The sequence below is a fragment of the Falco biarmicus genome, chromosome 5 (assembly GCF_023638135.1).
Source record: "Falco biarmicus isolate bFalBia1 chromosome 5, bFalBia1.pri, whole genome shotgun sequence".
Classification (NCBI taxonomy): domain Eukaryota; kingdom Metazoa; phylum Chordata; class Aves; order Falconiformes; family Falconidae; genus Falco; species Falco biarmicus.
The window spans coordinates 56091371-56117032 of record NC_079292.1 but is presented as its reverse complement, the minus strand read 5'-3'; the positions used below and the strand labels follow the sequence as shown (position 1 = coordinate 56117032).

The following is a 25662-nucleotide window of genomic DNA, read 5'->3' as shown; positions in this document are numbered from 1 at the left end:
TCTTTGCGCAGCTGTGTGTTTTGGTGAAACTTGCAGGTACTTCGATACTATGGGGAAACTGAATTGAAATGTGTGGAGAGAAGGCTGGCGATGGCAATGTTGGATGAGCTTCACTGCCTTAGATACCAGGCTACAAACACTACCAGAGCTGAGTCTGGCAGTTTCTCAGCCTCCACCAGTAACACCATGGGCTGTGGGAAATGCTTTCCAGTCTCACCACCTGCAGGTAACTCCACCGATCTCAAGCCATGTGTGCCTGGGCCTTTGTACACACGACAGATTTTCTCCCTGGTGGAATTCCGTATTTCATAACTACTGTCTCCAATGTAAAAATATAAACAAAAGCCAAACTTTGCCCTGTAAAACATGGGTGTAGTCTCAACTCAGCTATTGATAGTGTTCAGAGTTACGCTATATTTAAACACCAGAGCTAAGGTATCTTGATGTTGGAGATCGTGTGATCAGCCTCATTTTGTTGAGCGGTCTCTTTTTGTCCCAGTAGTACCAACACAATGAATATCCACAAGTCCACAGCGCCTGTGTACACCTTTCCATACATAACCATAAAGTCTCTAGAGTCTCTCTCAGCAGTATTGGGGCTTTTCCAACATTTGGGAGCATGGTTCTTGATTGCTGGTTTTTTTTGAAACTTCAGCTGCTGGAATCCAGGGATTGCACAAGGGTCCTTCTGTCACTCAGAGAAAATCCCAGACATTTCTCATTCTCACGATTGTACAGGAAAACTGGAAAATACTATTTGAAGTTACCTGAAGGCTCAGAAACTGGGACGAAAATGAAAGGAACTCCCAAATTATTTTGTTTAAGATCTTCTCTGCCCCTGCATCCCCATGGCTGTCGGGGAAAACTGGCTCAATGACATTGGAGGAGTTGAGTGATAATTTGCATCTAGACTGTTTTGGCCCTTCTTTGATTGACTCTGAAGGAATTATGTATCTTCTCACGTACAAAGTCCTCCATGTTCCTGCCTTTGCTTCCATCTCTGCAGGCATCTCTGGCACCCCCCTCCCACTCTCTGATCAAAGCTTCCCCTCTCCTCCTTTTATCATTTTTGCATGCTTTAGACTCTCTGTCTCCTCTGCTGCAGCACATGCCAGAGCCACCTTCCAATCAAATGTACTTTGAGTTCCTTGTGCCTTTTCCGTCAAGAGTCTTTAGTGACTACGTGGGAGAGTCAGGTTCTGACACTTGTCTCCTCTGTTCAGTTTATATTTGTTTAACACATGCAGCTGGGCACACAGTTAACCCTGGCGTTCCACCAATCGGGTGGGGAAGCACAGGTATTTATGATATTCAATATACAAGTTAAATTAAACAAATGCCTGGGGAAAAAGAGGGCATGCCTGCACTACACGTCCCCAGCACTCTTCTGGCCTCTAGCTGTTTCCAGCTCAGGACCCTCCTGGTCTGGATGTGCGGAGCTGTCCCCCAGGAGAGGATGGGCCATCTCAGGAGAAATTTGGAACTGAGACTGAGAGCTGGCTGGGTTTCTCCTCCCCTTCTTCTGCAAGGTTTTGAAGGGTAGAATGGGGAGATGAGCCTTGTGGTGTCTGTAGGGGATGAATGAGGCTCCTGTTTTGTCATGGGAAACTGCCTGAAAAGCCACAAGCAGAGTGTGATGGGCAATGGCAGAACCCACCAGCACCTGGGGTTTCAGTGCTCTTTGGTGGCCTTACTATGGGTTGGTCTCCTGTCTATGGAGCCTTTTTCTGCATTATAGTTCATTGACAGGAGAGACTGGACTGCTTTGTGATCTGGTCCTCCTGCCAAAGCCCCTGGAACAGCCACCTGGATCAACACCCAGCTACGTGGATGGATGGAAGCAGTTGTGACCCTCTCTCCAGGGTCATGTGCCATGCCTCGTGGCTTCCCACACAACTTGTATGCCTCCCTGCTGTGCTGGGGGTCGTTGGTGGAACCGTTGACAACCATCATGTTCAGCTACTTAGAATGACTCAAGGAAAGAGTCATGTTCAAGAAACCAAAAGGAACCCACAACCACCCCGTGTGACAAGATGCCCATGACAGCTCACTGCAGCACTGACTCTACCATGGTTGTTCAGGGTTCTTGCAAATTTTATTCCTGGATCACAGGGTCCTGTGTGATAACGTGCTGGTGTTGTCCACCCTTCTGCTCCAAAATGAGGCCGATATCACCTGAATTGCCCTCAAAGGATGCCTACACAGCCTGTTCTTAAAAACCTCCAGTGATGGAGACTCCGGTGCTTCCCCAGGCAATCTACTTGAGTAATTAACTGTCTGTTCTGTTAGAAAGTGTTTCCTAATGTCTAGCATCAATCTTGTTCCTTGCAATTTAAACCCCATTACTCCTCGCCCTATTCCCCAGTGGGCGCAAAAGCCCGATTGATTCCTGTCCTCATTGCATCACCCTGAGCCCCCAAGAGAGAAACTCTCTGGCCAGTTTATGACGTTGCCTCTGCCTGCAGTGCTGGCTCTCCTGAGCATGGTCATGCTAGCACAGGGGAAAACAGAAAGGAAAGACCTTTGGGGGTCAGGGGGTTGGCATGGTGTGCTGCTAGAAATGAGACCCTTAGAAAGCACCTGGGTTTGTGACGGCTGCGAGCCCAGCGCAGGGGAGCGGGGTGGTAGGGTGGATTTGTGGCATGTCCCCCCGTGCTCCCGTGCTGTGACTGTGGCACCCGTGGGTGCCTGGGGGACTGCAGGCTTGAGCAGGTGGGAAGAGTGGCTGCAGCAGCACCAGCAGGACTTGGTGTGACAGGGGAGAGGTTTGATCGGTTGAGGGGGACCCCTCCCGGTCCAGCCCTGGCCTCCTGGCCCCATCTCCCCCTCTGGCGCTTTCCCACTCCTGGTTCCGCTGTCTCTGCAGCCCGTGGGGTGCCCCTTTGCATCCGGCCATGCCACCCATGTGCATCACTTTGTGTAACCTGAGTGATGCAGCCCCCTGGGGCCGACCGACTCCCCTCCAGCCCCCCATACCGACTTGCTCCTTTAAGCCTAGCTCAGAAATGACCAGGCTGATCCCTCCCACCTGCCCGCTCCCCCTGGCCTGGCCCTGACGTCAGGGGAAGGCGTGTGGATGCGTGTGTGTGCGAGGCGCACATCATACACACATCAGATACCGCAGATCCATCAGCAGGCAGCCGGCAGGCAGGCAGGCAGCTGGAGAGAGCCCCCAGAGCCGGGCTGCAGGTGAGACTGCTGCTCCTCACAAGGTTGTGGAGGAGCGTTCGGCCCTGCCGAGCACCGATGCTTTGCAGAGCACAGCGCCACGGAGCCCGTTGCTGCTAAGAAGGTGAGTGAGGGGAGGCACAATGGCCATCCAGCTTGCCCAGGCTATTGTAGCTGGAGGTTAAACTTCACGCACCGCCTTTTTCGTTCAAACCTGCGTTTTCCTTTTGATGGCAGAGAGGTGCGAGGGTGACGAGTGACTTCCCTCCTCTGGCTTGGTTATTCCCCACTAGCCTCAGGAACAATAACTCCTCTGGGGGTGGCGGCGTGCGGCTTTGCATGCCTGCTTTGGCTGGGGAGCTAATAGCCAGGGCTTTGCCACAGGGGGCTGAGATCAGCTGGGACCCAGCTCTCTGATTGCCAGGTGACGGGAAGGGGATTTGTAAAAAAACCATCTTATTAAAGCGGTCTGACAATGATGAGGGCTGGAATTGGGGTTGCTTTGGGACTGGCTGCTCTATTCATTCCTGCAGACAGCAAGTTAGATCTACAAAGGAGGAAGGAAGGATAGCGAGGAGGACATTTCGCCAGGTCTTTGAGCAGACACTGTTCTCATTAAAAAAAAAGAAATCCACAACAAAACAACCAAACCCCACAAACTTGGTATTTGGTAGTGATGATTATGCATATATGCTTAAAAGGTAAATCAAGCCTCCATGATGGCTTCTCCCTTTGCTTCCCCTTTGCATCTGGCAGCCTGCTTGCTCTCCCCCATGGCCTCCCCAAGAACTGGGCAGCCCAGCACTGACTAAGGGAGCTTTTTATAATCAATCCATAAAGGTGACATTCATATTTTAGCGCTAAGCAGGCTGTATCGTAGGCGAGACTATCTCAGCAAAGATCCTTGGAGTTGTGAGCGTGATTGGCTTAGCTGGGGAGGGGATGCTTTCAGTGTTTATTCTGCAAAAACTGCCTGGTTTATTTTTCCTATAGTAATTTGTCTCAGCAAAGAGGGTTTTAGCATGCAGGGTAGGCATGGAAATTGCTTTGCATGGTATTTAACTCTTTAACAGCATGATCTGGTGACCAAAAAAGGAGGTGGCAGGGGGCTGAGAGGCTTTCATTAGCATCGGACAGAGACAGCATTTATAAAAACCTGCCAGACGCAAAGGCTGTGAGCCTCCTCTGAGGAAGGGAGGATGGAGAAACACAGGCCGGGGAGCCCTGCGGCGGCCCTGCTTCGGTAACCCCTGCCTGGAGCCATCCCAGTTCCCCAGCTGGTTCCTGCCCTTCACAGTAGCCCCCCGGGAGATGCCGATTTGGGATCTCTGCTGTCCACAGCATTGTCGGTGGGTCCCTCAGCGCACGAACGTGCCAAGCAACTGAAAAATGGGATTTATGTTTTTGCATCGAGCTCTGGGGGCATGCTCCCGCATCTGGAGGGGTGTTGCTCTTCTCTGCTTCAGCCCGTGTCTAGACAGGCTGGGTCTGGAGGGGCATCAGCCTCCCCGGGAATGGCAGTGGGCCAGGACATCGCTCTTCCTGCTCTGTGGGGCGAGGAGATGGCTGCTGCGGTCGCCAGGGCAGATGGGGTGTCTTTTTGACAAACAGAGACCTTTTTGTTACTGGGGTAGCTACTGGAAGGAGTGGGGAGGTAAAGTGGACTCCTGAACTGGGGCCACTGGCAGTCATGAGCAATGGAGAAAATGTGATGGCAAGCGGCAGGGAAGAGCCTGTGCGGGAGCTCGCTGGAAAAGGCAGCAGAGGGAAAATAACCTCCAGCTCCTCGGCTGGGGTGGGGGGAGCAGCGGCACTCGGGAGACCTGAGTGTGATGGCAGACAGCATCCGAGCCAGGGATTCGCGAAGGGACATGGTGGAATGAAAGGAAACTGCCCATCAAGGCGCCGGTGGGCCAGTTGAAGGGTCAGGTCCAGAGCTGGAGTGTGACGGCCACCGGCAGAGTGGCTGCTGGTCCATCCATCCCGGGCAGTCCCGGCGGTTCTGGCGGATGGGAAGGAGCACAAAGAAGTGCGGTACGGTACGGGAGGGCCGACTCGCCGAGGGTGATTAAGCCAATTAAATATGTATTCCCCCGCCCGGCCAAGGGATGCATGAGGGGCTGTTCTTCGCTGCTGCTAATGAACGGGGAGTGGCAGACGGAGGCTGGTGCCTCTTCAAAAGGCTCCTTCCCCCCTTCTGGGGGACCTTGAAAGGCTGTTTAGTTAAACAAGGTCACAGCCAGCACCCAAGTCAGTGTGTTTGGCTTTGGAGAGAAGGAGAGAGACAGTGATTTTATTTGATAAACCGCAGACCTTTCAGTCGCTGGTGATGAATGGGGTACTTGGATCTGGAGATAAAAGCTGATGTGTCTACTGCCTGTCTGCCTTAATTGGCCTGGGTTTCCTGCATTCGCCTGCGAGCGCTCCGGCTGTCAGGTTGGCTCGGAAGCCTGCCCTCCAAAAAATACAAAAGCAAAGCTGGCTGCTGCCACCGAAGGAAACCCTGTCACCAGAGGGCTCTGGGGTTTCACTCCAAGATGGTTTCTTTGGGGAGGGGGAAAGATGGACAGGGTAGGGGGTGGTTTTAAAGGAGAGCAAGACCCTTCCAGGGAGCGCTGGGCAGTGCTGCTTACACACCTCCTCGGCCCGGAGGACTGTTGCCCCAGGGGACCCTCAGAGGAGAGCCACCAAGGGGGGTTGGGGGGAAGCGAGGTGGAGGTCTGGCAGCGGTGGTGGAAGGGGGGGTTATGCTGGAAAGGCTTCCTGTGCCCCACGGCAGAGCCGGGCTACTGCAGCCTCTGCTCGCCTCCTCAAGCGACCTGCATTTCATCCTCACACTGTATATACATACGTGCATGGGGTGGACATGGTGTCGGTGGTGGTATCTGCCAGGCCGGGGAGAGACCTGGGGTGGGGAGAGATTCTCTCGGCCCCGGCAGAGGTTAGCATGACTTTTGGTGATGGAGGAGAGGGAGAAAATGCCTCCTGTGCCTCAGGTGTCCCCTCCTTGTCGTCTGCTGAGGCTGCAGCATGGAGAAAGGGCTGGGGAGAGGATGGTGGGGTGGAGCACCGGGAGAGAAGAAGGGCAGGAGAGGCTTTCATCTCTCTTCCACTGGGCTTGGAGGGGAGGAGACACTGGTGAGGACATGCTTGAGTCTCCCCTCTTCTCTCAGCTTGTTTTTGCCATGAGTTTAATTTCCTTGGTCCCTTTGTTTGCTGCAGGGATTTAAATGAGGTGGGAGGCCCGATACCGCCCTGGGAGCCCCAGCGGTGCCAGAGCTCCCGCTTAGCCTCAGCTTCACCAGCACTAGCAAAGCTGGGTGTTCAGCCACTGGGCCCCAAGGCTGACCCACAAATTTGGGTGCTCGAGCTGGGTGCTGGAGTGGGCCAGAGCACTGCTGGCCGTGGGAGCCAGCCTTGGCATGGCTGCAGGACAGGGGTCTCTGCTGCAGCCCCCACTACAAGCAGGAGCTGGGGGAAATGCCTCAGTCAAAGCAGGCTGCTCAGGAACACGTCCAGGGCAGGCTGCATACCCCCGAGGATGGGGGTCCCACAGCCTCGCTGTGCCCGTCCCCTGGCTCACCCCAGTGAGCGGCTGCCCTGTGCCAGGGCTCTCCCCCACATCCCCATGGACCAGCCAGAGCCCTCCACAGTGCCTGCGGGTGATCGTGCCTGGCTTGTTCTCCCGTGTGGGGCAAGCTCAGCTCGTGGGGGCAAACAGCAGCCCCAGGATGGCACCCTCCGTTACTGCCCTTGGGTCTCTGGAGCGGGCTGTCTGTCTCCTCTCCCCCAGTGATGCCCAGCATGCTCCTACCCCCCGCCACTGCTCGTCCCCCGAACCACCGAGCCTTCCAGGGCACCCAAGCCTGGGCTGTTCCTGCAGGAGAACCTGAGGCAAACACACTCTTGGTTGCCGCTGCCCATGCCATTTTGTCCCTGCAAGGCTCCCCCTCTTGCACGCCCCTTCCCCTTTGCCTCGTGTATTTCTTTTGCCTGTAGGAAACCCATTTTTTTAGCCTCTTGTGGACCCGCTGGAGGAAGTTCTTTCTCCTGGTGCCAACCAACCCCTTCAGCATACTAATAGTTTGCTCCAAGCATCGTTATTCAGGTTAAATACCCTCCATTGTCCCTAATCTGGTGGGGGAACTGAAAGGCCTCATCAGCAGAAGCGTGCACAGAAGAGGCATGCTGTGCTGAAGCCATTTTCATAGTGGCAGCTCCATGATGTGGCAGAGAACTGAGGGCTGCTTCCCCCAGATTGTCCTGCTTGTCCATCCCTCACACCTCTTGGGAAGGTGCCAGATCCTGCAGCGACACTTGGGGACCACGTTGCTTTCTGCTGCCCAAAAGTGGCCGGGCTGCTCGCCAGCGCAGGCAGGGTGGTTGGACGGGGGGCACAGATGGGCAGCAGTGAAACAGCTTGGTGGCTGCCCCAGCCTCTGGGTGTCTCGCTTGGGTGCTCCCTGAGCCTCTCTGCGCTCCTTGGGCGTGGGGGAAGGAGATGGTGAGCTTGAGCCTGGGAATGGGAGAAGGAGTTGCTGAGCCAAGGGCATGGGGAAAAGAGATGCTGAGCCTGAGCACAGGGCAGGGGAGGAGCTGAGCCTGGGCACGGAGGCAGGGGATGCTGAGCCCGGCGGGTCTGGAGCTGAGCAGCCCCAGTGCAGGGCGGGCCATGGAGCAGAAGGCTGGCATGTGTGCTCCTGTTGCTTTATGGCAGAGAGGAGCTGCTGAAGCGCATGAAGGGTTTAGTCTGGGGGCAGATGGGAAGCCAGCAAGGGGAGAGACATTTCAGAGGGGTTTATGGACACACCTGGAAGTCATCTTGGAGGGCAGGAGGAAGGTGGTGGCTTCTGTCTTGGAGTGGGACTCTAGCATGGCCTCTGCCACCTGGACCTTGGGGTGAAGCTCTGCAGGCTGAGAGGAGGCAGCTGTTAGGATGCTGGCTGATGCATGGATGGGCACCAAAGCTGCAGTGGCAGCAGCCAGGACCCGGTGGCAGGCAGATCGCCTGGAGGGGAGTTGTCTGGTCCCTCTCCGAAACTTCAGCTGCTCTAGAAATCTTTTCCCATGTCCTTGTTGTCTGCTAATTTCAGAGTGGAGGTGACCCCTTTTGTATGTTCCTCCAGGGCCTCCATGCCTCAGGGGACTGTGGATGAGTCAGAAATCAAATTAAATATTCTCTGAGTTTCCTGGTGTGTGCAGGTACTGTCCCAAAAGATGCTGCATACCCAGCAGGGTGGGAGGGGCTGCAGGAGGTGGTGGGTAACTCCACAGGATGTCAGGCTCCTCAGCTCTAGATGATGGGGAAACCCCTTAGCCTGAGGGATGATGGAGACAGAGGACCCCCCACCCAGTACCCCCAAATTGCCGTACCCGCAAACAGCTGCTGGTGTGGGGCACCCCGAGACAGAGGCACCCAGCATCAGATGTAGCGACTGATGGGAAGAAAAATTGTCAGAGCAAAGGCTTTCTGAGCAAGCGGCTGCAGTGCTGATCATGCACCAGAGCATCTTGCTGGAAGGCTTAAAAATGCACAACCCCCCGAGTTTCGTGCTTGGGGTGGTTTGGCAAGGACAGCCAGGCCCGTGCTTGTTCTGGCTGCTGCTATTTGGCAGGCGACATCTTGCACATGCTCCAGCAGCCAAAGGTTGCAAAATTGTGGGGTTTCTGCCCCTTGGGGCTTTAACTCCTTGCAAACCGCATGATGCCAGCCAAAAACTGGAGCCTGATGACCACAGTGGCAGGAAGCTGTGCTTGTGTCTCGGGCTCTGCAGTAGCCTCCTGGTGTCCTTCCCCCATAGGGATGTGTGGGTGGGTAGCAAGCTGATGGTTGGGGCTGGGGTTGAGTCCTAAATCCCATAGGGCTGAGGCAACCTCCAGCAGTGGGGAGACCTTAGACCCCTGACCTTAAAGTATTTGTTGTCTCAGCCTTTTTCTTCACCTTTTAAGCAGAAATCTTGGGCTGGGGGGAAATCTTAGAGGCTGGGGCTGGGGGCCTGGGCAAGCTGGCGCTGCATGTGCATCCTTCCCAAATTGTTCCCTGCCATGGCAGCCTGCAAGCAGCTGCTCCTTCACCCAGGGTGTGCGTTTTAGTGATTGCACCTCTAATATGTGGGATTATCCTGGAAAATGAAAGGTGAAGCCACAAACCAGGCTCTTTTCTTCCCTTGAGATTGATTTGCTGAAATATCCCAGGTTGCTCCAAGCCAGGGCTATTCCCAGCACTGGAGGTTGGTATCTCCAAAGTACCAAAGGCCAGCAGCATGCTGCCTGCTCCCACAGATGTGGGGCCAGGAGTAGAGGGGGCAATTCCTGACAGTAAACCGTCCTTGCCAAAAGCCCCCTTGGGGGGGGCTGTAACCACCCCCCACTTTGCTCCCCAGGTCGCAGACAGCAGACCCGTGTTCCTGGGCGCCCTTTCTCCTGCCACCCACCCGCCTGTTCCCAAAACGGAGGAACCCGCTGGCCCCACCATGTCATCAGACCCCAGTGCCCCACCAGCAGTGCCGCCCCTGCACTCCCCCAAGTCACCGGTGTGGCCCACCTTCCCCTTCCAGCGGGAGGGCAGCCGCATCTGGGAGCGGGGCAACCTCCTGCTGCGGGACCTGCCCAGCCCTCTCCCCACCAAGAGGACCAGGACCTACTCGGCGTAAGTACCTGGCATGTGGCGAGTGGCTTCGGGGCTGTCCGACTGAGCCGAGCAAGGGCCGCAGTCACCAGCAGTGCCTGCAGAACTCTGTGCCTGGTGCATGTTGCCGTCACAGCACCCGGCATCACCGCACCCTCCTGCCTGGAGTGCTGCGAGCGGGTGCCGTGAGGTCTCAGGGAACGCCATGTTTCCATAGCAAACTTCTCCCCGTGCTGCCCCCCGGGCAAGTGCTGCTCATGAGACGTCTCCATCCCTTCCCTTTCCTCCCACAGAACAGCACGTGCCTCTGCCGGCCCCATCTTCAAGGGTGTCTGCAAGCAGTTCTCTCGCTCCCAGGGCCATGGGTTCATCACCCCTGAGAACGGCACAGAGGACATTTTTGTGCATGTATCTGAGTAAGTCCCAGGGTCGCGCGATACTGAGACACCTCGGGGGAGCCGTGCCTCAGCATGGGGCTGGAGACCCTTGAGCTGGGGTGGGGATGTCTCCATGGCATGGGAACGGGGCTCTGCCTGTGCTCTATCCCCTATTGCCAGTGGGTTTTCTTTCCCAAAGCACAGCTGGGACGTTGGGTGCCTTCCTTGGTAATGGGTGGTCTGGGGCAGGGATCGGGCTTTTGGCCCCAGCCCCACCACCTCTCCTCTCCTCTCCTGCAGCATCGAGGGAGAGTACGTCCCAGTGGAGGGGGACGAGGTGACATACAAGGTCTGCCCCATCCCTCCCAAGAACCAGAAGTTCCAGGCAGTGGAGGTGGTCCTCACCAACCTGGCACCCCACACGAAGCACGAGACATGGTCTGGCCAGATCATCGGCTCCTAGGCGCCCAGGGGGTCCGCCAGCCGCTCAGCCCCACAGAACAAGCCTGCCCAGCCGCTTGTGGGGGGCGCAGGGGGAGCTGAGGCGGCAACGGGGCTGGGGCTGCCCCAGAACACGCAGGTGTTTGCGTTCGGTGTCTTTTATAAGGTTACGGTTTCCTTTCTCTGTGTGTGTTTGTAAGTGTCTGTCGAGGAGAACAGGGGAAGCAGAGCCGTCCCCTGCTGCCCCCAGCTCTGGGGACAGTGCCAAGCCCCATGTCCCCTTCCTTGCCCCCGAGGCTACGGGGAGCAGAGGAACCAGTCCTACCCCAACCCCCCCAGCTGCCCCAGGCTGAAGCAGGTGCTGAGAGCACGAGGGGGCCAGGGAGAGGCTGGGGGGGGGGGCTTGGCTCATCCTCTTGAACCCCACTCTGGCAAGATGGGCACCTGCTTGGTCCTGCTGCCCACAGCACGGCAGCAGCGGGCCATGCCGTGGGGCTGGGGAGAGACTGGGGGGTGTGGGGCGGTGTATCACTGTGTGGGGGCTGGGTGGCTGAGACCCATCCCCATCACTGGCAGCTCACAGCACCTGCCTGAGCCATGTCGCTCCATCAGAAGATCTCAGGTCAGCAGTGCCACGCGGAGGCGAGTGGCTTACAGAAAGAAAAATTTTAGTTAAGGGGCAGATGGGTGCTGGCAGGGTGCCAAGGGCACTCAGCATTGTGCCTGGGGGGATGTGCCTGGGCATGGGGCAGGGGTGCACTTGGTACCTCTGTGCTGTGCTCCCCGTCGCCACTGGGCCGGTAACGCACTTTTCTTGGCTTGGTGCTGACATGGTTTTGGGGAGATGGCTGCCTTCTCCTCCTCCCCTTGTACCCCCAGCCCCCTGGGGACCCCCTTCCCACACGTGCACACGCGCACGCGTGTGTGTGCAACTCTGTAGCTTGCCGAGGGGGGCGAGGGGCTCAGGGGTTTGAGTAGCCTCGGCCGTGGGGTGAGCGCAGCCACCTCCTCCCCAGCCCCTTGGTGTAGGCAGGGTCTCATATACAAAGCACAAACTTCGTTTTTGGTCTTCTCCACCGTACCCTGGCCAGGTGGGCTCCCACCACCCCGGGGAGGGACAGGCAGGGGGCGGTGGGACAGGGACAGCATGCACTGGGCTGGGCCTGAGCTGACCCTAGGAGAACAGCACCTGTGCCGGCACTCCGGGAATTATCAGCATCCTAAAGGGTTTATTTCAAAGTGTGGTTGGGGACAGCGGGGTGCCAGCAGCTCCCCTTGAGCAATGAAAGGTGACAGCTGGCTCTCCAGGCACCCGCTCAGCAGGAGCTGTGGGCACTGCTGGTCCTCAGCACTGATGGAGAAGGGCCTTTTCCACCTTTCTTGCTGCCACTGTTGCAGTGGGGACAGGGGTCTGTCATAAGCAGGAGAGGAGGGGTCAAGGCTGGTGCCACGTGGGACAGCTGGGGCCCTGTGGATTTGGGAGGACCACTGTGCACTGCCCCAGCCCTGGCTGGTGTGGGGACTGCCCCGGGACCCCACAGCCCATCTCACTACCAACCTGAAGCCCAGCTCGCCCAGAGGCTGTGGTGACACTGGCTCAGTCCCCAGGACATGCAGTCAGCTTGGCCAAGGCAAACTTTGTTTGATTCTTTTTTTTCTCTCTTTTTTTGGAAATAAACTAAAACCCTAGACTTGTTGGTGTTTTTACAACTCCGGTGTGGTTCCCGCCTGTCTGGCTGTTTGTCGACCTTTGTAACATTGGCAATAAACCATTAAAAGTGACTTTCCCATGAGCCCTGCCCATCCTGGCTCTTTGTCGTGCGTGTGCGTGTCGCAGTGGGGATGCTAGTGGCTGTCCTGCATAAACAACCTGGAGCACCCATGGATTTATCCAGATGGCAGGACAGACTCACCCACTTCTGCACAGCATGTCCCAGGGGTCCTGGGGTGCTCCAGCCTTGCTTAGGGGGAGCAGACCCCGTGCCTGGGACAGGAGGCTGCTGCCCACCAGGATGGAGCAGGGACCAGGACTGGGGCTGGTCCCCCACTGCTGCAGGGATTTTGAAGTGTGGCTGCCTGCCATCTGGCTGCATTTCACCTCAGCAGAGGCCGGCACAAAGCACACGCTGCCTCCAGCTGCTGCATGTGGTAGATTTAATATGATTGATTTTATTATTTTTTTTCATTTACATATATATGTATTTAAATATATTTCTTATTTAACAGTATCAGCCGGACAGGAGCTGCCCATCTCACATAGATATGGAGCCATATGGCAAGATGGTCCCTGACACGGGGCCCACCACATCTGCTCACTCACGCATACAGGGGGAGAAACCCCCACTTATGTCATGGGCACCCACACTGGGAGAGGAGCATCATGGCAAAGGGGTCTCAGGGACAGGCGTGCGCCACCCCCTAGGTATAGGGCTCCCACCCCAGCATGTCCCGTGCCTCATCCACCCCCTCCTGTGCCTCATCCCTGCCTACAAGGGATGGCAGCTGAGGCTCTCAGTGGCCCTGCTAGAGCAGGGGGATGGGACCAGATGACCTCCAGAGGTCCCTTCAACCTCAATTGCTCTGTGGCTCTGAAAGCCTGGGGCTGCCCCAGCTACCTCTGATGCCATCCTCTTCCTCATGCCTCTGGCAGGACAGGATGTCCTGCTGGGAGCTGCCCTCAACTAGCCCAAGCTTGGTGTAAGACAGAGACAGGAATGGGGAAGGTTCCTGAACTTGATCCCATCCATGCACATGTGAGCTCCTGAGCAGAAAAAGCGATGGCTGGTGCCTCGAAGGTCATCCCTGCCTCAGCTCCACTCGCCCTGCAACTCCCCCCACCCTGAGCAATGGACAGACATACAGCCTTGGACAGAGCCTGCCCATCCCTTCAAATATTCAAGTTATCTCAGCCCACAAGGCCACCAGAGTGCCTTGTGCGTTCAGATCCAGACCCGCTCTCACCACTAAGCTTGCTAGAGATCCTGCCGACTTTGAATAGACACAGGAAAAAGAAACCCCCCAAAACCCCATACATAACCTGATCCACAGTGAAACAGAGAAGAAGGAACCGCAAAGCACGATTCCTCCAGGAAGGTTGCAGTGAAGGGCCAAATTCAGTGGCCTGTAAAAAGGGTACCCTGCATTCAGGCTTCTCCAACAGGTCCTCTTCTCCCATGCAGAAATCTTCTCTGGGCAGAAAGAGGAATTTGTGCATTTGTTGGGGATTTCTGGATGCTAGGCAGACCGCTGTGCTCATGCAAATGTGATGCATTACAGACCTGATGTGTTGTAGAGTTAAGAGGTGCAATCAAGTGGAGGAGACAGCACCCCTGCTTCTGTGGCCAGGCAGCAGTGCCAAGGTCCACTCGGAACTCTGCTCATGGCAACATGGGAGCCCTGCCCTGGCTCTAAAAGCACCAATGTATCTCACCTGAGGAACATGGTCTCTTGGTTAATTGGCGGTGGCCAACGGAGAAAGTTCTCTCTGCAGTCCAGCTACTAGGTGGGAGATGAAGAGCAATGGTGAGGAAAGTGGGAACAGAAGAGAAAGGGGAGAAGAAACAGGACCAAGAGACAGAGCAGTGCCATACCAGCAGGGACGTGGTGAAAAAGGTTCTCAGGGAGCAATGTGGGGGGGTTTTGCAGGAACCTCCAGCATCCTCCAGGACCACAAACAACAGATACATGTGCCCTGGGGAGCTACAAGCAGGACATCTCCCTTGAGGGGATCCCTGAGCTCCTCTTAAGCACCAAGTTGTGACTAGCATCACTGGTGCGGCCACATGCCCTGGGCATAACTGCCAGGAATAAAGGGGCAATGTGAGGGAGGAGGTCGAGGTCTGAAAGAAAGATGTAGTTTTGCAACCCACAAAGACCCATGAGAAAGAGAGAAGCAGAACATATGACAGCTGCACTGGAGAACCTGCCTCCCTAAAGGTGACCACATAAACTTGTGGGATGAGATAGGGTGGAAAAGTAAGCTCAGAGGGCACTGCTGAGTGGGTACCCCCATTGGCACTACAAACCAGGTGTGGCCTGTGTTGTCCCTCTCTGAAAATGCCCCTGGCAGCAGCATGGAAATCTGAGCAGTGGGAAGGAGGGGACTTGGTCTGTAATGAATGCCCTGGGTAAGTTTTACACTGGCACATCTGTGACACCTAATGGACGTGGGAGTAGGAAGACTGTCAGGAAGCCTTCAGCCCACAACTGCTCCACAGGGTGCTCTGTGCACGCCCAGCATCCTCCAGCCGCACAAGGCAAGGTCTGACTTGAGAACTTCTTCAGAACAGAGAAAATAAACCCTGGGGTTTTTTTGTAAGCTAAAGAGAGAATTAGGTTCTTCATGCACCTGAGCAAAGCTCAGAGCAGGAACCCAGCCATTTTAAAACTTCATTCCCAGATCACCTGTAGGGACTGGCACAGCGTGGCACTGAGATGAAGGATATGGTGACCCTCCCTGTTAGGATGTACAATGCTGCAATGAGCTGGGGTCACAGCTACCCCTTCCTACCATGGGCTTGGAGCAAACAACAGCCTTCCTGGCCTCTTGCCTCAAAGCGGATCTGGTGAGTGTGCCAGGGGCCTCAGCAGCCCCAGCCTCCCTGGCCAAGACACAAGGGGGACAGAAAGGGGAGACACATGTTCCTCAGGCAGAACTGTTAAGAGAAACAGAGTGAAAAAGAGAAGAGGGGAGGGAGCACGGGACGGACACACACATACTCTCATGACTGGCCCTTTCAAATGCTTTCCGACCAACAAAGCATCTGCATCGCACCCACCACAGCCCAAACTGTCAAGAGAGAAGTTTTTCTGGAGTTGAGGAGGGTCTGGTCCCACGAGCTGTAGATGGGGAGTGCCAAAGGGCTGCTCAGCAAAGCCCCCTCCTGCACACCCACCTGCACTCACACGTTACCTCCCGACCAGATCTGGAAAGTGGTTTCTTCAGTCTACCCTGAGCAGATTCCTCAAATGAAGGTGCTTTTCCCGGTGGGGGGAGAGGGTGAGGGTGGGGCAGGGCTGTGGGGACCTGGCAGTCAGCGCTCATTTGCTCTCTCTGGAAAGAAGATTTCACGACATCGCTGGACTGTGTCCTGGGGAGACTGGACACTGTGTCCCACCGTGCGGGGATCGTCATAGATTTCATAATCGTTTCCTCCCTGCAGTGGAATAGAAAAATGGGGAAAGCATTAGCAGGATCTTACCAGAGCATCCTAATACATGAATCTGCATCTTGCTCTGTTCTGAGCCGGGGTGGGAGCCCGCAGCTGGGCAGGCAGGGACCTGCTGGGGAAGGGGCTGCCAGGGCTTTGGTGGCCCACGGAGGCAGAGGCTGGGCTGGGAGCCCTGCTCCCTCCTTCTGGCCTCCCCTCTTCAGTGCCAGGGGAGGAGCATAGAAAGGATGGGGAAGGTCCCAGACCAGCAAAGCTTGTCCAGGCGCCCAGGATTAACCCTGCCCTGTCCGCAGAGGGGCTAGCAGGTGAGGTCAGCACATTTGGGAAGCAGAGGCTGCCATCATCTGGGAAGAGCTGAGTGGATGGCCAAGGTGGTCTGCAGCAGCAAGGAAGCATCATCCCCCACCACTCTAAAGGGAAGGTGAAGCTGTTCCTGTTGTTGAAAAGCCCTCTCCTAAGTGCTGGGGGCTTGTGTTTTGGGTCTTGTGGGCCACAGAAGTGGCTTCCCCCCTCCTAAGGGTGCCAGGGGGAGGAAAGTGATGCTGAGGTGGACCTGCTCCCCAGCACAGTGAATCCAAGGCAATTTTCCCGTGACCTGGCAGGCCTGCCACCAGCACTAGCCCACCACAAACACGTGCTGCACAACAGCATCTCTCCTCCTCGCGGCACCACTAGAGGACTGTATCAGCCACCAGCAGGACCCAGGCTGTGGGACCCATGATGGGGCAGCTCCATTCAGGAGAGAAAACAGCCGTGTGTGGGGCGAGCAGGGCATACTCACAGGGGTTGTCTCATTCCCAAAGAAGTGGATGGTATCAAATCTCTCATCGTCGAGCACGTTGAGGCAGTAGCGCTTGTCCCAGCCCTCTGGGAAGACGTCAAAGCTGATCATGCCACCTGCCAGAAGAAGGGAGGGCATGAGGCAATGCTGGTGGGAGCCAGCAGGGTGCCCCCCTACCCTGGGACAGACAGGAGTAGGGGAGGGGGATGGATGTCTGTGGGGAGCCCAGCTCTGCCTCGGTGTGCATGTGGGCTAGGCCAGTGGCAGATGCTGTTCCGATGACAACAGGCTGGCATGACATCAGCATGGCTAGGGTGACAGGAGCATGGCTCCCCTGACTGCAGGCAAGCAGGAACCAGCTGGCTGCAGGGGGGATGCATCTGCTGGGGGAGGCGTGGGGTCACGCCTTGCAGAGAGCATCAGCATATTCTGTGTCCCAGTGGGGGACAATGAGCTTGGAGATTGGCACCGAGCTCTCTCCTAGGCTCTTGTGTGGACATCACTGGCCATTCTAAACCCACTGATCTGACAGGCCTCAACCCTGCAGGGACCAGGAGCTCCCGGCACCCTGCACAAGCAAAGCAAACCCCGTGCATTGCACAGCTCAGGGGTCCCAGCTGGCTGCACTGCAGGCCCCACCAGGCTCTGTATGCTGATCAAGAACCATGGACCCAGCAACATAACCAGGCTGGCGGGTTGCCAACATATGGAGGGGCACCAAGGAGACAGGGCGAACGCACAGAGGTAAGGGAGCTTTCCCAGAGAGCAGGCACACATATGCACATGGACACCCGCAGCCACCAAGGGCTAACAAACTTCCCAGCCCTTGCTCTTAGACCAGGAGAAATTTACTCCAGCACTGTGCCGCCTTTGGAGGCAGCACCTTCCCTGCCCTCTCAAGCTGCCCTGCTGCATGCACAGGCTGCAGAGCCAGACCCTTGTCCCAGCAAGGACACAAGTGACATGTTTGTCCCAAAACAAGGCCCATGGCTTGGGGCACACACATGTTTGGGTCTTGTTTGGAGCCAGGAGGATCAGGGATTTGAACTGGGATATGCGTCCTCCTGCTAGTTCATGTCTCTGTTCCTCTTGGTTTCAAGGGGACCTCTGCTTTTCCTCTTGGTTTCAAGGGAACCCCTGCTTCTCCAGGCAATCTAATAGCCCACCAGCAATCCTGGAGTTTCACAAACTCCATCTTCATAAATCATAACCCCACCTCTCTTAGAAAGGGGGTGAATAGACAGGTAGCCACAGGGACAGTCCTTGCTGTGGCACAGAGGCACTGATACCCTGGACTGTTTAAACGTGCACATGCTCCTCTCCTCCTCCCTGGCTGGTTGAGGTGTCCCTGTTGGTTTGGGATTCCCAAACCAACCCTCCTTGGAGCCTGAGGAGCTGGAGATGGAGCCTGTGTGTTCAGCTCAGGGCAGAGGATTCACTACTGGACAGGGTGCCCTAGCACTGTGATATGGACAGGAACAAGTGGCTTGTGAGCTCAGGGAAGATGGGGATGCCCCCAGGCCAGAGCAGGAGCTAAACTTCACTGACCTCATTAAAAACCTTCTTGGTTTTGTATCTAAAGCCATTTACCTGTGAAAAATGCTGCATTTCACGGTGTTCTGGCCTTTTAATCAGAACTGGGCAGCAAGAAGGGGCTCCTGATGCCAGCTGCAGAGGGTAGGAAACCAAAGGGAGAAGAGATGGTGTGGAGGACAGCCAGCACTGTCCCTCACCTAGGCAGAGCATGTGTCTGGAGAGCTGCAGGGAGATCTCCTACCACCTCTGGGGCTTGTGTCCTCCACAGCCTGGGACAAGACACATGGAGCCAGCTTGGCAGAACAGCCCTATTTCCACGTGTTCCTGTTTTTGGATGCCTGACCTGAGACACCCCGCGTTTTCTTTGTGGAGGAGCGGGAGGCCCGCAGCTCCCCTTGTCTTCATGCTTTTACACAACAGGCCTGGGCTCTTCATGGTGGCTTCCCAAAGTCAGAGGAGAATGGCCCATTGTTCTGCTCTCGTCCCCCGTGCCTGCGGGGACATGGCGGCGGGGACCTTCTCTTTCTCTGCTGTGACAAACGGTGTGTGTCAGTGCTCTGGGCAGCACAGGATGCTGAAGGCAAGGGGAGGCTCTCAGGAGGAAAGCCCTTGGAGGACCAGAGGGCTAGACCCTCTGCACTGGCCCACACTGGGTGCAAGTGGGGTGTCACCTGCTGCCTCTCAGTCTTGTCACCCCTTTCCCCTTTGGCTAGGCTGCCACATGGCATCTTCTTATCTCACACATACCCATCTGCTCTACGGAGGGTCTTCTTCCAGCAGCCACCCCACCACTTACACACCCTTATTTTCCTCCCTGTCCTGGCCAGACCCCCAGGATTGCTCAAGCCTCTCCTTTGGCTCCTTGTCTTTGGTAAGCTGGCTCCAAGAGCCACTCCAAGAAGCAGCCCTGCAAAAGCCCATGGCACGGAGATGCAAACTCCTTGCCTCCCAGCAGCTCTTTGTCCGGGAAGAAAGATGTTTCCTTTGTAGCCAACCCTCCTAAGAAAACCCCAGAGCTGAGACATGCATGAGGCTCCTGTCTCATTCCTAGAGAGGAGTGCATGTGCCCGGAGCTCTGCTGGCCACCCTGCTGCTGCTACTTGAGCCAGAACAGACCTTCTGGTCAGGGGTGAGCTCCACAGAGCTAACTGAAATTAAGGCAGAGATAACATCACAGGACAGAACCTCGCCTGTCTGGCTGATTCCCGGGGAGGCAAATTTGCAGCATAGTTTACTCTCTGCTGTCACACTGCCATGGAAGTGAATGTGATGCCCCTGCAGCAGCTCTCTAGGACCAGAAGCTCCTTGTGCTCTTCCTGGGGTCTCCAGGCCCCCAGAGGGAACAGCTGGGATTCCTGCTCCCCTTCCCAGCATTTTATGGAAAACATGGTAAAGAGGCCAAGGCAAAGCCAGGGAAGCCCCCTCTGCTCACCTCGAGAGAAACGCAGGCCTTTGCCAGCAAACTCCCTCTGCAAGGCTGCCACAAACTTCTCCCGGATCCGTTCTTTCTGTGGAGGAAGGGGAAGGAAAGAGGGTTTGAATTAGAGTTGACCATCCGCTGTAAGCTGTCTGGTAGACAATTCTGGCTGATTGCTCCACTCCCTTCCCACCTGCCCTCAGCCCCAGCGTAACACCGTTTAGCCAGCTTTCACCAGTGCTGCCCAGCATCTGCGTCAAAGGCCACCAGCTCAGGACAGCTCCAGCAGGCTCCTGGGAAGAGCAGATCCTAGCCCTTCCTTGGCAATGAAATGCAACTGCTTCAGTTTCCCAGAAGCCCAGTTCATAACCCAAAGTCTCTAGCTTTGCTTAAGAAGTCTTGCAAAGTCAGACTGATCCCTTAACCCCAAGAAAGCTCCGCCAGGCAGAAACTGCTGTGGGCATGGGCCAAGTGCTCCAGAGGTCTGCTCAGCAGATCCGCCGCTGTGGCCCTCTCAGTCTGCAAAGCCCATTAGTTCCTGCTCTGTTGGGGCTGGGAGACTGGGAGAGAGAAGACAGATGCTGGGCCACCTTCGGTTACAGTAAATGAGGAAACACCAGTGAAGCGCCTTATTCCCTGGGGCTCTCCCACAGCACAAGGAATCCTGCTGGCCACCACAGTGGGTGGTCTCCAATGAAGTCAAATTCCTCCATCTGTGTCTCTCCTTGGGTTTTCTGACCCCTAGTCCTGCCTCCACCTTGTGGCATGTGTTGGCCCAGTGCACAGCTTGGAGCTGGGCTCCCTTCTCCTTGGGAAGGGGGGAAGCGGGTAAGACCCAAGATCTGTGGTGCAAAACCATCAATGGGAAGGGTGAGCCCGAGTCTGGCCCGCGTACCTTGTCCAGCTCAGAGAACTCTATTCGCTCCTCTGGGGTGCAGCTCCGTCCGATGGGGGAGATGTTCAGCATCCCATTGCGAAACTCAATGAAGGTTCCTCTGTGGGTGGGCAAGGGCACAAGATTACTGGGGCAGGGAGAGAAAACCAGACCTTGCCAGGGGAATAGCTGCTCAGTGAGGCACGCAGTCTCTGCAGGGACATGCAGGAGGAGAGAAGCCATTGCCACTCATGGGTTATTCATGCCAGGCAGAGACCAGGCATCAACAACTCCACTAAAGGTCTACAAGGGGCTCATAGTTTCACAAAAAGAGACTGTAAGAGAAGAGGAATGAACAGTTCCTGTGTGCCCTGGGGACAGGCTGGAAGCAACAAGCTTAGGTGAGATGATAGGAAACATTTTCCAATGTTGCAATAACTGCAAGGACAGCTATTGCCTGGACTGGACCAACTGCCTGATGAGACAGTGGCATCTCCACCCCTGGAGGCTTTTAAGAACCTTTGGGTGGGCTGGGTGAAGCTGGCAGTACCTTGGGGCAGTGGAAAGGACCAGGTCAGTGTAACTCACTGCTGATGTCTGGCAGCAGGCTGATGAGGAATCAGGACTTCCTCGTGGGACACACATCAGGTAGGACCTGCAGGGCCTTTGCATCTACTGTTTGTCTTGACTGCAACTCTTACCTAAGCTTGCACGGACAGGACCCAGCTCCTGCTTGCCACCCTCACCTTGCACAGGGATTACTGCTCTGCCGCTTCTTTGGTGGGCTGGTTCAAAGCACTAAGCTGGCAGAAAACTGCTCTTTCTTTTTTCTTCACTATAAACCCAGCCAGTTCTGTTTGCTTATCACCTTGGAATAGCTCACCGAGGGATCAGACAGGTACCAGCACTAGTGGGGCAGAAACAGCAGGGGATGACAGCACTGCCAATCTGAAAATGGACTGAAGCTCTTGTGGAAACCTAGCTGGAGCAGTGAGACCCCTTTCCCTGTCCAGCTGAGGAGCCCTGAGCTCATTAACCCTCTGATGTCCCTCCTAGCCCTACCCACTGTTTCTCTGAGATAAAGTGCTTGCCACTCTGACTCTGGGAGGAAAACTCTCCACCTCCTGTCTCGTAACACAGTGAAGAACATCATGGGGAATGGACACACAGGCAGCCATGCCTGCAGCCTGGGAGCAGCATCTCTGCAGCACAAAGGGTTTGGTGGATCATGCCCCAGGTCGTGACTTGGGAAATGCCGGTTAAAGTCCTTGCTTTGCTAGAAATCCCATAAGCCTAAGTCCACAGAAGCGCTTAGGAGCTGAACCTTCATGAAGCTGTTGGGCAACCAGAAAGCAAGGAGGCAACCAAACAAGCTTGAGGGTTCTGGGTCCCAGCCCATGCTTTCAGGGGTCTGTTCAGCCGGCAGTCCTGTGGCAAGGAGCCACCCTGGTCCCTCTCCCTGATCCTCATATTGCCACATGGTGACTCACATCAGGCTACTAACCTGGATCACAGTTTAGCAACTTTTATCAGTTTAGTTTTGACCAAACGGCTCACTTGCTTGGGTTCACCGTACAAACACAAGGGGACAGCAGGAACAAACCAGCTGGGACAAGGGGAGGGCAGAGTCGCTGCTTTCAACAGCCTTGCTGGCTCACGTGTTTGCGCTTCAAGGGTTTGTGAAACTGTGGTCTGAGGAGTGGTTTGACACTGCACCCAGGCTGGCTTAACTGCAGGCTGCCTCTGAAAGAGGTCCTCCTGCTCTCCCCTTCCACCCTCACGCCATCACTCTCTCTCAGTGATAACAGAACAAGCCGATCCAATGGAAAACTGCCCCTTTATTGCCTGGCAGTGGCCTAGCCTTCCTTCAGAGGAGGTGTACCAACCCAGCTCACCCTGCGGCTGCTGGATCTCACGGGGGGAAGCCGACGGGAACACCTGGTCGAGGCCAGAGTGGGGCCAGCCCTATTACCCATGGCACCAAGGGACTCTGGGTTAGAAACAGCGTGAAACTGTGTGCTCAGGCACTGGACCTCCCATCTTAAGAGCCATTGTTCATCTGTTTGGAAACTCATATGACCAACGATGCCTGACACCCTGACCAGTAACAAGCTGGTACCATTGTCCTAAATGAGATGCATGCAGTGGCTGTATCCTGACGCATGCAGTGGCTGTACCCTGCTTCCCACGAAAGAAAATCCGAGGGGCAAAAGAGCAGGCATTATGCTAAAAAATAGTGCAGACTCTCCAGAACAAAGACCCTTCTCCATTATTTGCCCACTGCGCCCAGTTTGGTAGGACAGTGATCCTACACAGGGTCTCTAGATACAAAGATAAAACCCGGAGTGACACAAGCTCAGCATCTCAGCTGTCCTTAGGACAGCTCTGGAGCTCAGAGCTCCCTAGAAATCAGTGATGTGACTGCCATTTGCATGGGCTTGGGCTGTTACCGTTTCTTGGGCAGCTTCAGCAGCGCCATGTAGTTGAGACAGAAGTTGATTAGATCCTGCAGGAGCTCTTCCCCCAGGTGGTCCTGAATGGCCTGCAGGAGGAGAAGGGGGCATGAGGAAGATGCCTGACCTCCTGCGAAGCCCACCCAAGAACATGACCTGGAGGAATGGACATTCAGACCTGGCACGTGGGGAGAAGAGACAGGGCCGCCCACCCGCCCGGGGCCAGGCGCTGCCCCCCACAGCGCACACAGGGTGGGGGGACAGAGAGCCACGGCTGCAAGGGGAGCTGGGCCTACCTGCTTGGAGACCAGCTGCCCGTTCTTGTATTGCACTGTGCCGTTCTCTGCGAAGACATAGTCAAACTTATCGATGACTGAAGAGGGAGGAAACAAAAGAGGAACCATGAGCCGTCTAGGAAAAGGGGCCAAAAGGACTGGGCTGAGGACTGAGCCATCCTCCCAGTTCCCTAGCACTACCCTTCCCGTGTCTCCCACGCTCTGCACAGGGCCGCCGACCCTCCTCACTCTCCACAACGGATGAGGAGATTATCTTCTGCTCACAGGTGGGGAGCTGACGCACACAGGGGGAAACGACCTGACCGAGGTCACGGGCTGAATCAGTGGCAGGCCAAAGATAAGGCCTCCAAAATGTCAGGCCTTCAACCGCGTGCATGTTATTCTGCTCGCTCTCCCCCCCTTCCCACCGCCGGGGTGATGCAGCTACTGGTTATCTAACTCCAGCCCCTGCTGCAACCCGGCCACGCAGCCCTGCCGAGACTGCCACAGCTCCAGCCGGGAATTCCTCGGCCGCCCCCCGGTACCGAGGCCGGGGGCAGAGCTGGGAGCCCGGCCGCGCTGCCACCCATGCCAGGGAGGGAGAACACGGCGGGGGCGGCCCCCTTGCCCCCCCCCCTCCTTCCTGTGCCTCGCGTCCCCGTTGAAACGCGACGAGGAACCCCCCAGAGCCCGCACCATGGAGCAGCAGGGAGGCAAAATGTGCAAGGGGGGGGGTGGCGGGTGGGACCTGTCAGAGCCCAGAAGATGAAGCTCATACGAAGCCGCCGGCGGCGCGGCAGCGTGGGTTGCAGCATCCCTGCCCTCCCAGAGGGAGCCCTCCACGCCGGACACGGCCAGCCCCCTCCCCGGCACAGCCAGCCCCCTCGGCACAGCCCCCCCCTCCCCGGCACGGCCAGCACCCCCACAGGCACGGCCAGCAACCCCCCCCCCCCCGGCACAGCCAGCACCCCCGGCAGCCTCGGGGTCGGATTCAAGACACGGGTGACCCCCGGAAGACTTGGTCGGCCGCGTCTCACCTTCGTCCCCGTCCCCCAGCTGCTCGGCTATCTTGGCGTAGTCGGAGCCGCCCACCACGCCGATGTGCACCCTCTCCCGCAGCTCCCGCAGGAACGCGTCCACCTCCGGATCGATTTTCTGGAAGGGGAAGGAGCGGCTGAGGCCGCAGCCGGCGGGACGAGCTCCGCCACGCCGACCTCGGTGGGTGCCCCCCGCGCCCGATCCCAGCGCCCCCGGGCCCTGCTACCTGCCGAGCCGGCGTCAGGGTCCCGTCCACGTCGAAGAGGCACAGCACCCGGCCCCGCGCCGCCGCCATCCCCGCCGCCGGCCCGGGCCCTGTGAGCGGGAGGCGGGGCCACGGCCGGGCGGCGATGGCGGCCGCGCCCCCCGGCAGCCGCTCCCCCGGCAGCCTCCGCCCCGGCAGCCCCCGACCCCCCGGCAGCCACCCCCGACCCCCCGGCAGCCACCCCCGACCCCCCGGCAGCCCCCGACCCCCCGGCAGCCACCCCCGCCCCGGCAGCCGCCGCTCCTCCGGCAGCCGCCGCGCCGACGTGCCCGGGGGGCTGGCGCGGCCACGGGGAGCCCTGCAGCCCCTCCCCCGCACCCCCGTAGCCCCCCCGCGGTGCAGTAACGCGCAGGTGCTGAACCGCTTTCCCGCCCCAGCGGTTCCCCTTAGACGCTGCGCTTGGGAGCCCTCCTGACGGACCCGGGGTTTGGGGGCGGTGTGCGTGCGGGTGTCCGCACATCGGCTGCGGTTACTGCAGCATCCGCACGCATTTAGGGGCTGGGGGTCTGGATTGAGCTGCCGGGTAAACGCAGCTCCTCTGGGGGTGTCTGTGTCCTGAGGGTGGGGACAGGAGGAGCATCCATTCACCTGGTCGGTCCCCATCCCTCACCCCACGTTTCCAATCGGATGCTGTTAACCGCTTGTATTTCCATTGGAGAAGTTTTCAGCCCCCACCCGCTGCTGCACAAAGCCGAATCTGTTTCTTGCAGTAACTTTTGCTTTGACCCACTTAGCAGTTACCCCACAAGTAATTTCAGATTTAATGACACCATCTGCCCAGACCATATCCATACGGCTCCGCATTGTGCTGGCCCAGTAGGTAATGGTGGACAGCCTGCCCAGCTGCTGTCTCCTACAGTATTTCCTAAATTATTTTCCAACATCAGAAACAACCTATGTGGGACATTCAATGCTTTTTGCTCAGCAGTTAGCTTGCCTTCTCTCCCTGGATAGTGCTCAGTGTGCTGAGCTAGGCTGGAACTGGGGGGAAGATTCTTTTTGACAGTCTGATTGTTTTTTCCCAGTATTATTTACTTTCAGGATATTGCACAACCCCTTTTCACAGTTCTTCACCAGATTCCCCTCAAAATGAAGGATTCAGATGGCTTCACAGACTGTTTTTTGCTCCCGATTTTGCTGCTCCCACTTCAGCAGAAACAATGTTAATAATTTACTTCCATGCCATTGCCTTGGACAAGGTTTACCAAAACATCCTCAGCTATTTGCTGGGGGGGAGG

At 56.7% G+C, this 25662-nt stretch overlaps 2 protein-coding genes across 3 annotated transcripts; one reads left to right on the top strand and one right to left on the bottom strand.

Annotated features, from left to right (window-relative positions):
• Positions 1–3072: 3072 nt before the first annotated feature.
• Positions 3073–12407, top strand: CSDC2 (cold shock domain containing C2). 2 transcript variants are annotated; one of them, XM_056341174.1, is made up of 4 exons: positions 3073–3189; positions 9552–9817; positions 10090–10212; positions 10474–12407. In XM_056341174.1, the coding sequence occupies exons 2-4, from the start codon at positions 9642–9644 to the stop codon at positions 10634–10636; spliced, it is 462 nt and encodes a 153-aa protein (XP_056197149.1). In that variant the 5' UTR covers positions 3073–3189; positions 9552–9641; the 3' UTR covers positions 10637–12407. The 2 variants fall into 2 exon arrangements, with proteins under 2 accessions (XP_056197149.1, XP_056197148.1); XM_056341173.1 differs by having other exon boundaries at positions 3081–3292.
• Positions 12408–12763: 356 nt separating this feature from the next.
• PMM1 (phosphomannomutase 1) lies at positions 12764–24528 on the bottom strand. Its single transcript, XM_056341172.1, has 8 exons — positions 24386–24528; positions 24159–24276; positions 23143–23219; positions 22844–22935; positions 20415–20514; positions 19535–19610; positions 16567–16682; positions 12764–15770 (listed from the first exon to the last, which is right to left on the bottom strand). The coding sequence occupies exons 1-8, from the start codon at positions 24452–24454 to the stop codon at positions 15648–15650; spliced, it is 771 nt and encodes a 256-aa protein (XP_056197147.1). The 5' UTR covers positions 24455–24528; the 3' UTR covers positions 12764–15647.
• Between the last annotated feature and the right edge of the window lie 1134 nt (positions 24529–25662).

Bases quoted from the DNA above. Each gene is read 5' to 3' on its own strand.
- CSDC2 (XM_056341174.1), top strand. From the start codon at position 9,642: ATGTCATCAGACCCCAGTGCCCCACCAGCAGTGCCGCCCCTGCACTCC. The intron at 9,818-10,089 runs GTAAGTACCTGG...TTCCTCCCACAG, and splicing joins AGGACCAGGACCTACTCGGC to AACAGCACGTGCCTCTGCCG. The intron at 10,213-10,473 runs GTAAGTCCCAGG...CCTCTCCTGCAG, and splicing joins ATTTTTGTGCATGTATCTGA to CATCGAGGGAGAGTACGTCC.
- PMM1 (XM_056341172.1), bottom strand. From the start codon at position 24,454: ATGGCGGCGGCGCGGGGCCGGGTGCTGTGCCTCTTCGACGTGGACGGG. The intron at 23,220-24,158 runs GTGAGACGCGGC...CTCCCTCTTCAG, and splicing joins GCTGGGGGACGGGGACGAAG to TCATCGATAAGTTTGACTAT. The intron at 20,515-22,843 runs GTAACAGCCCAA...GCCCACCCACAG, and splicing joins CTGAAGCTGCCCAAGAAACG to AGGAACCTTCATTGAGTTTC.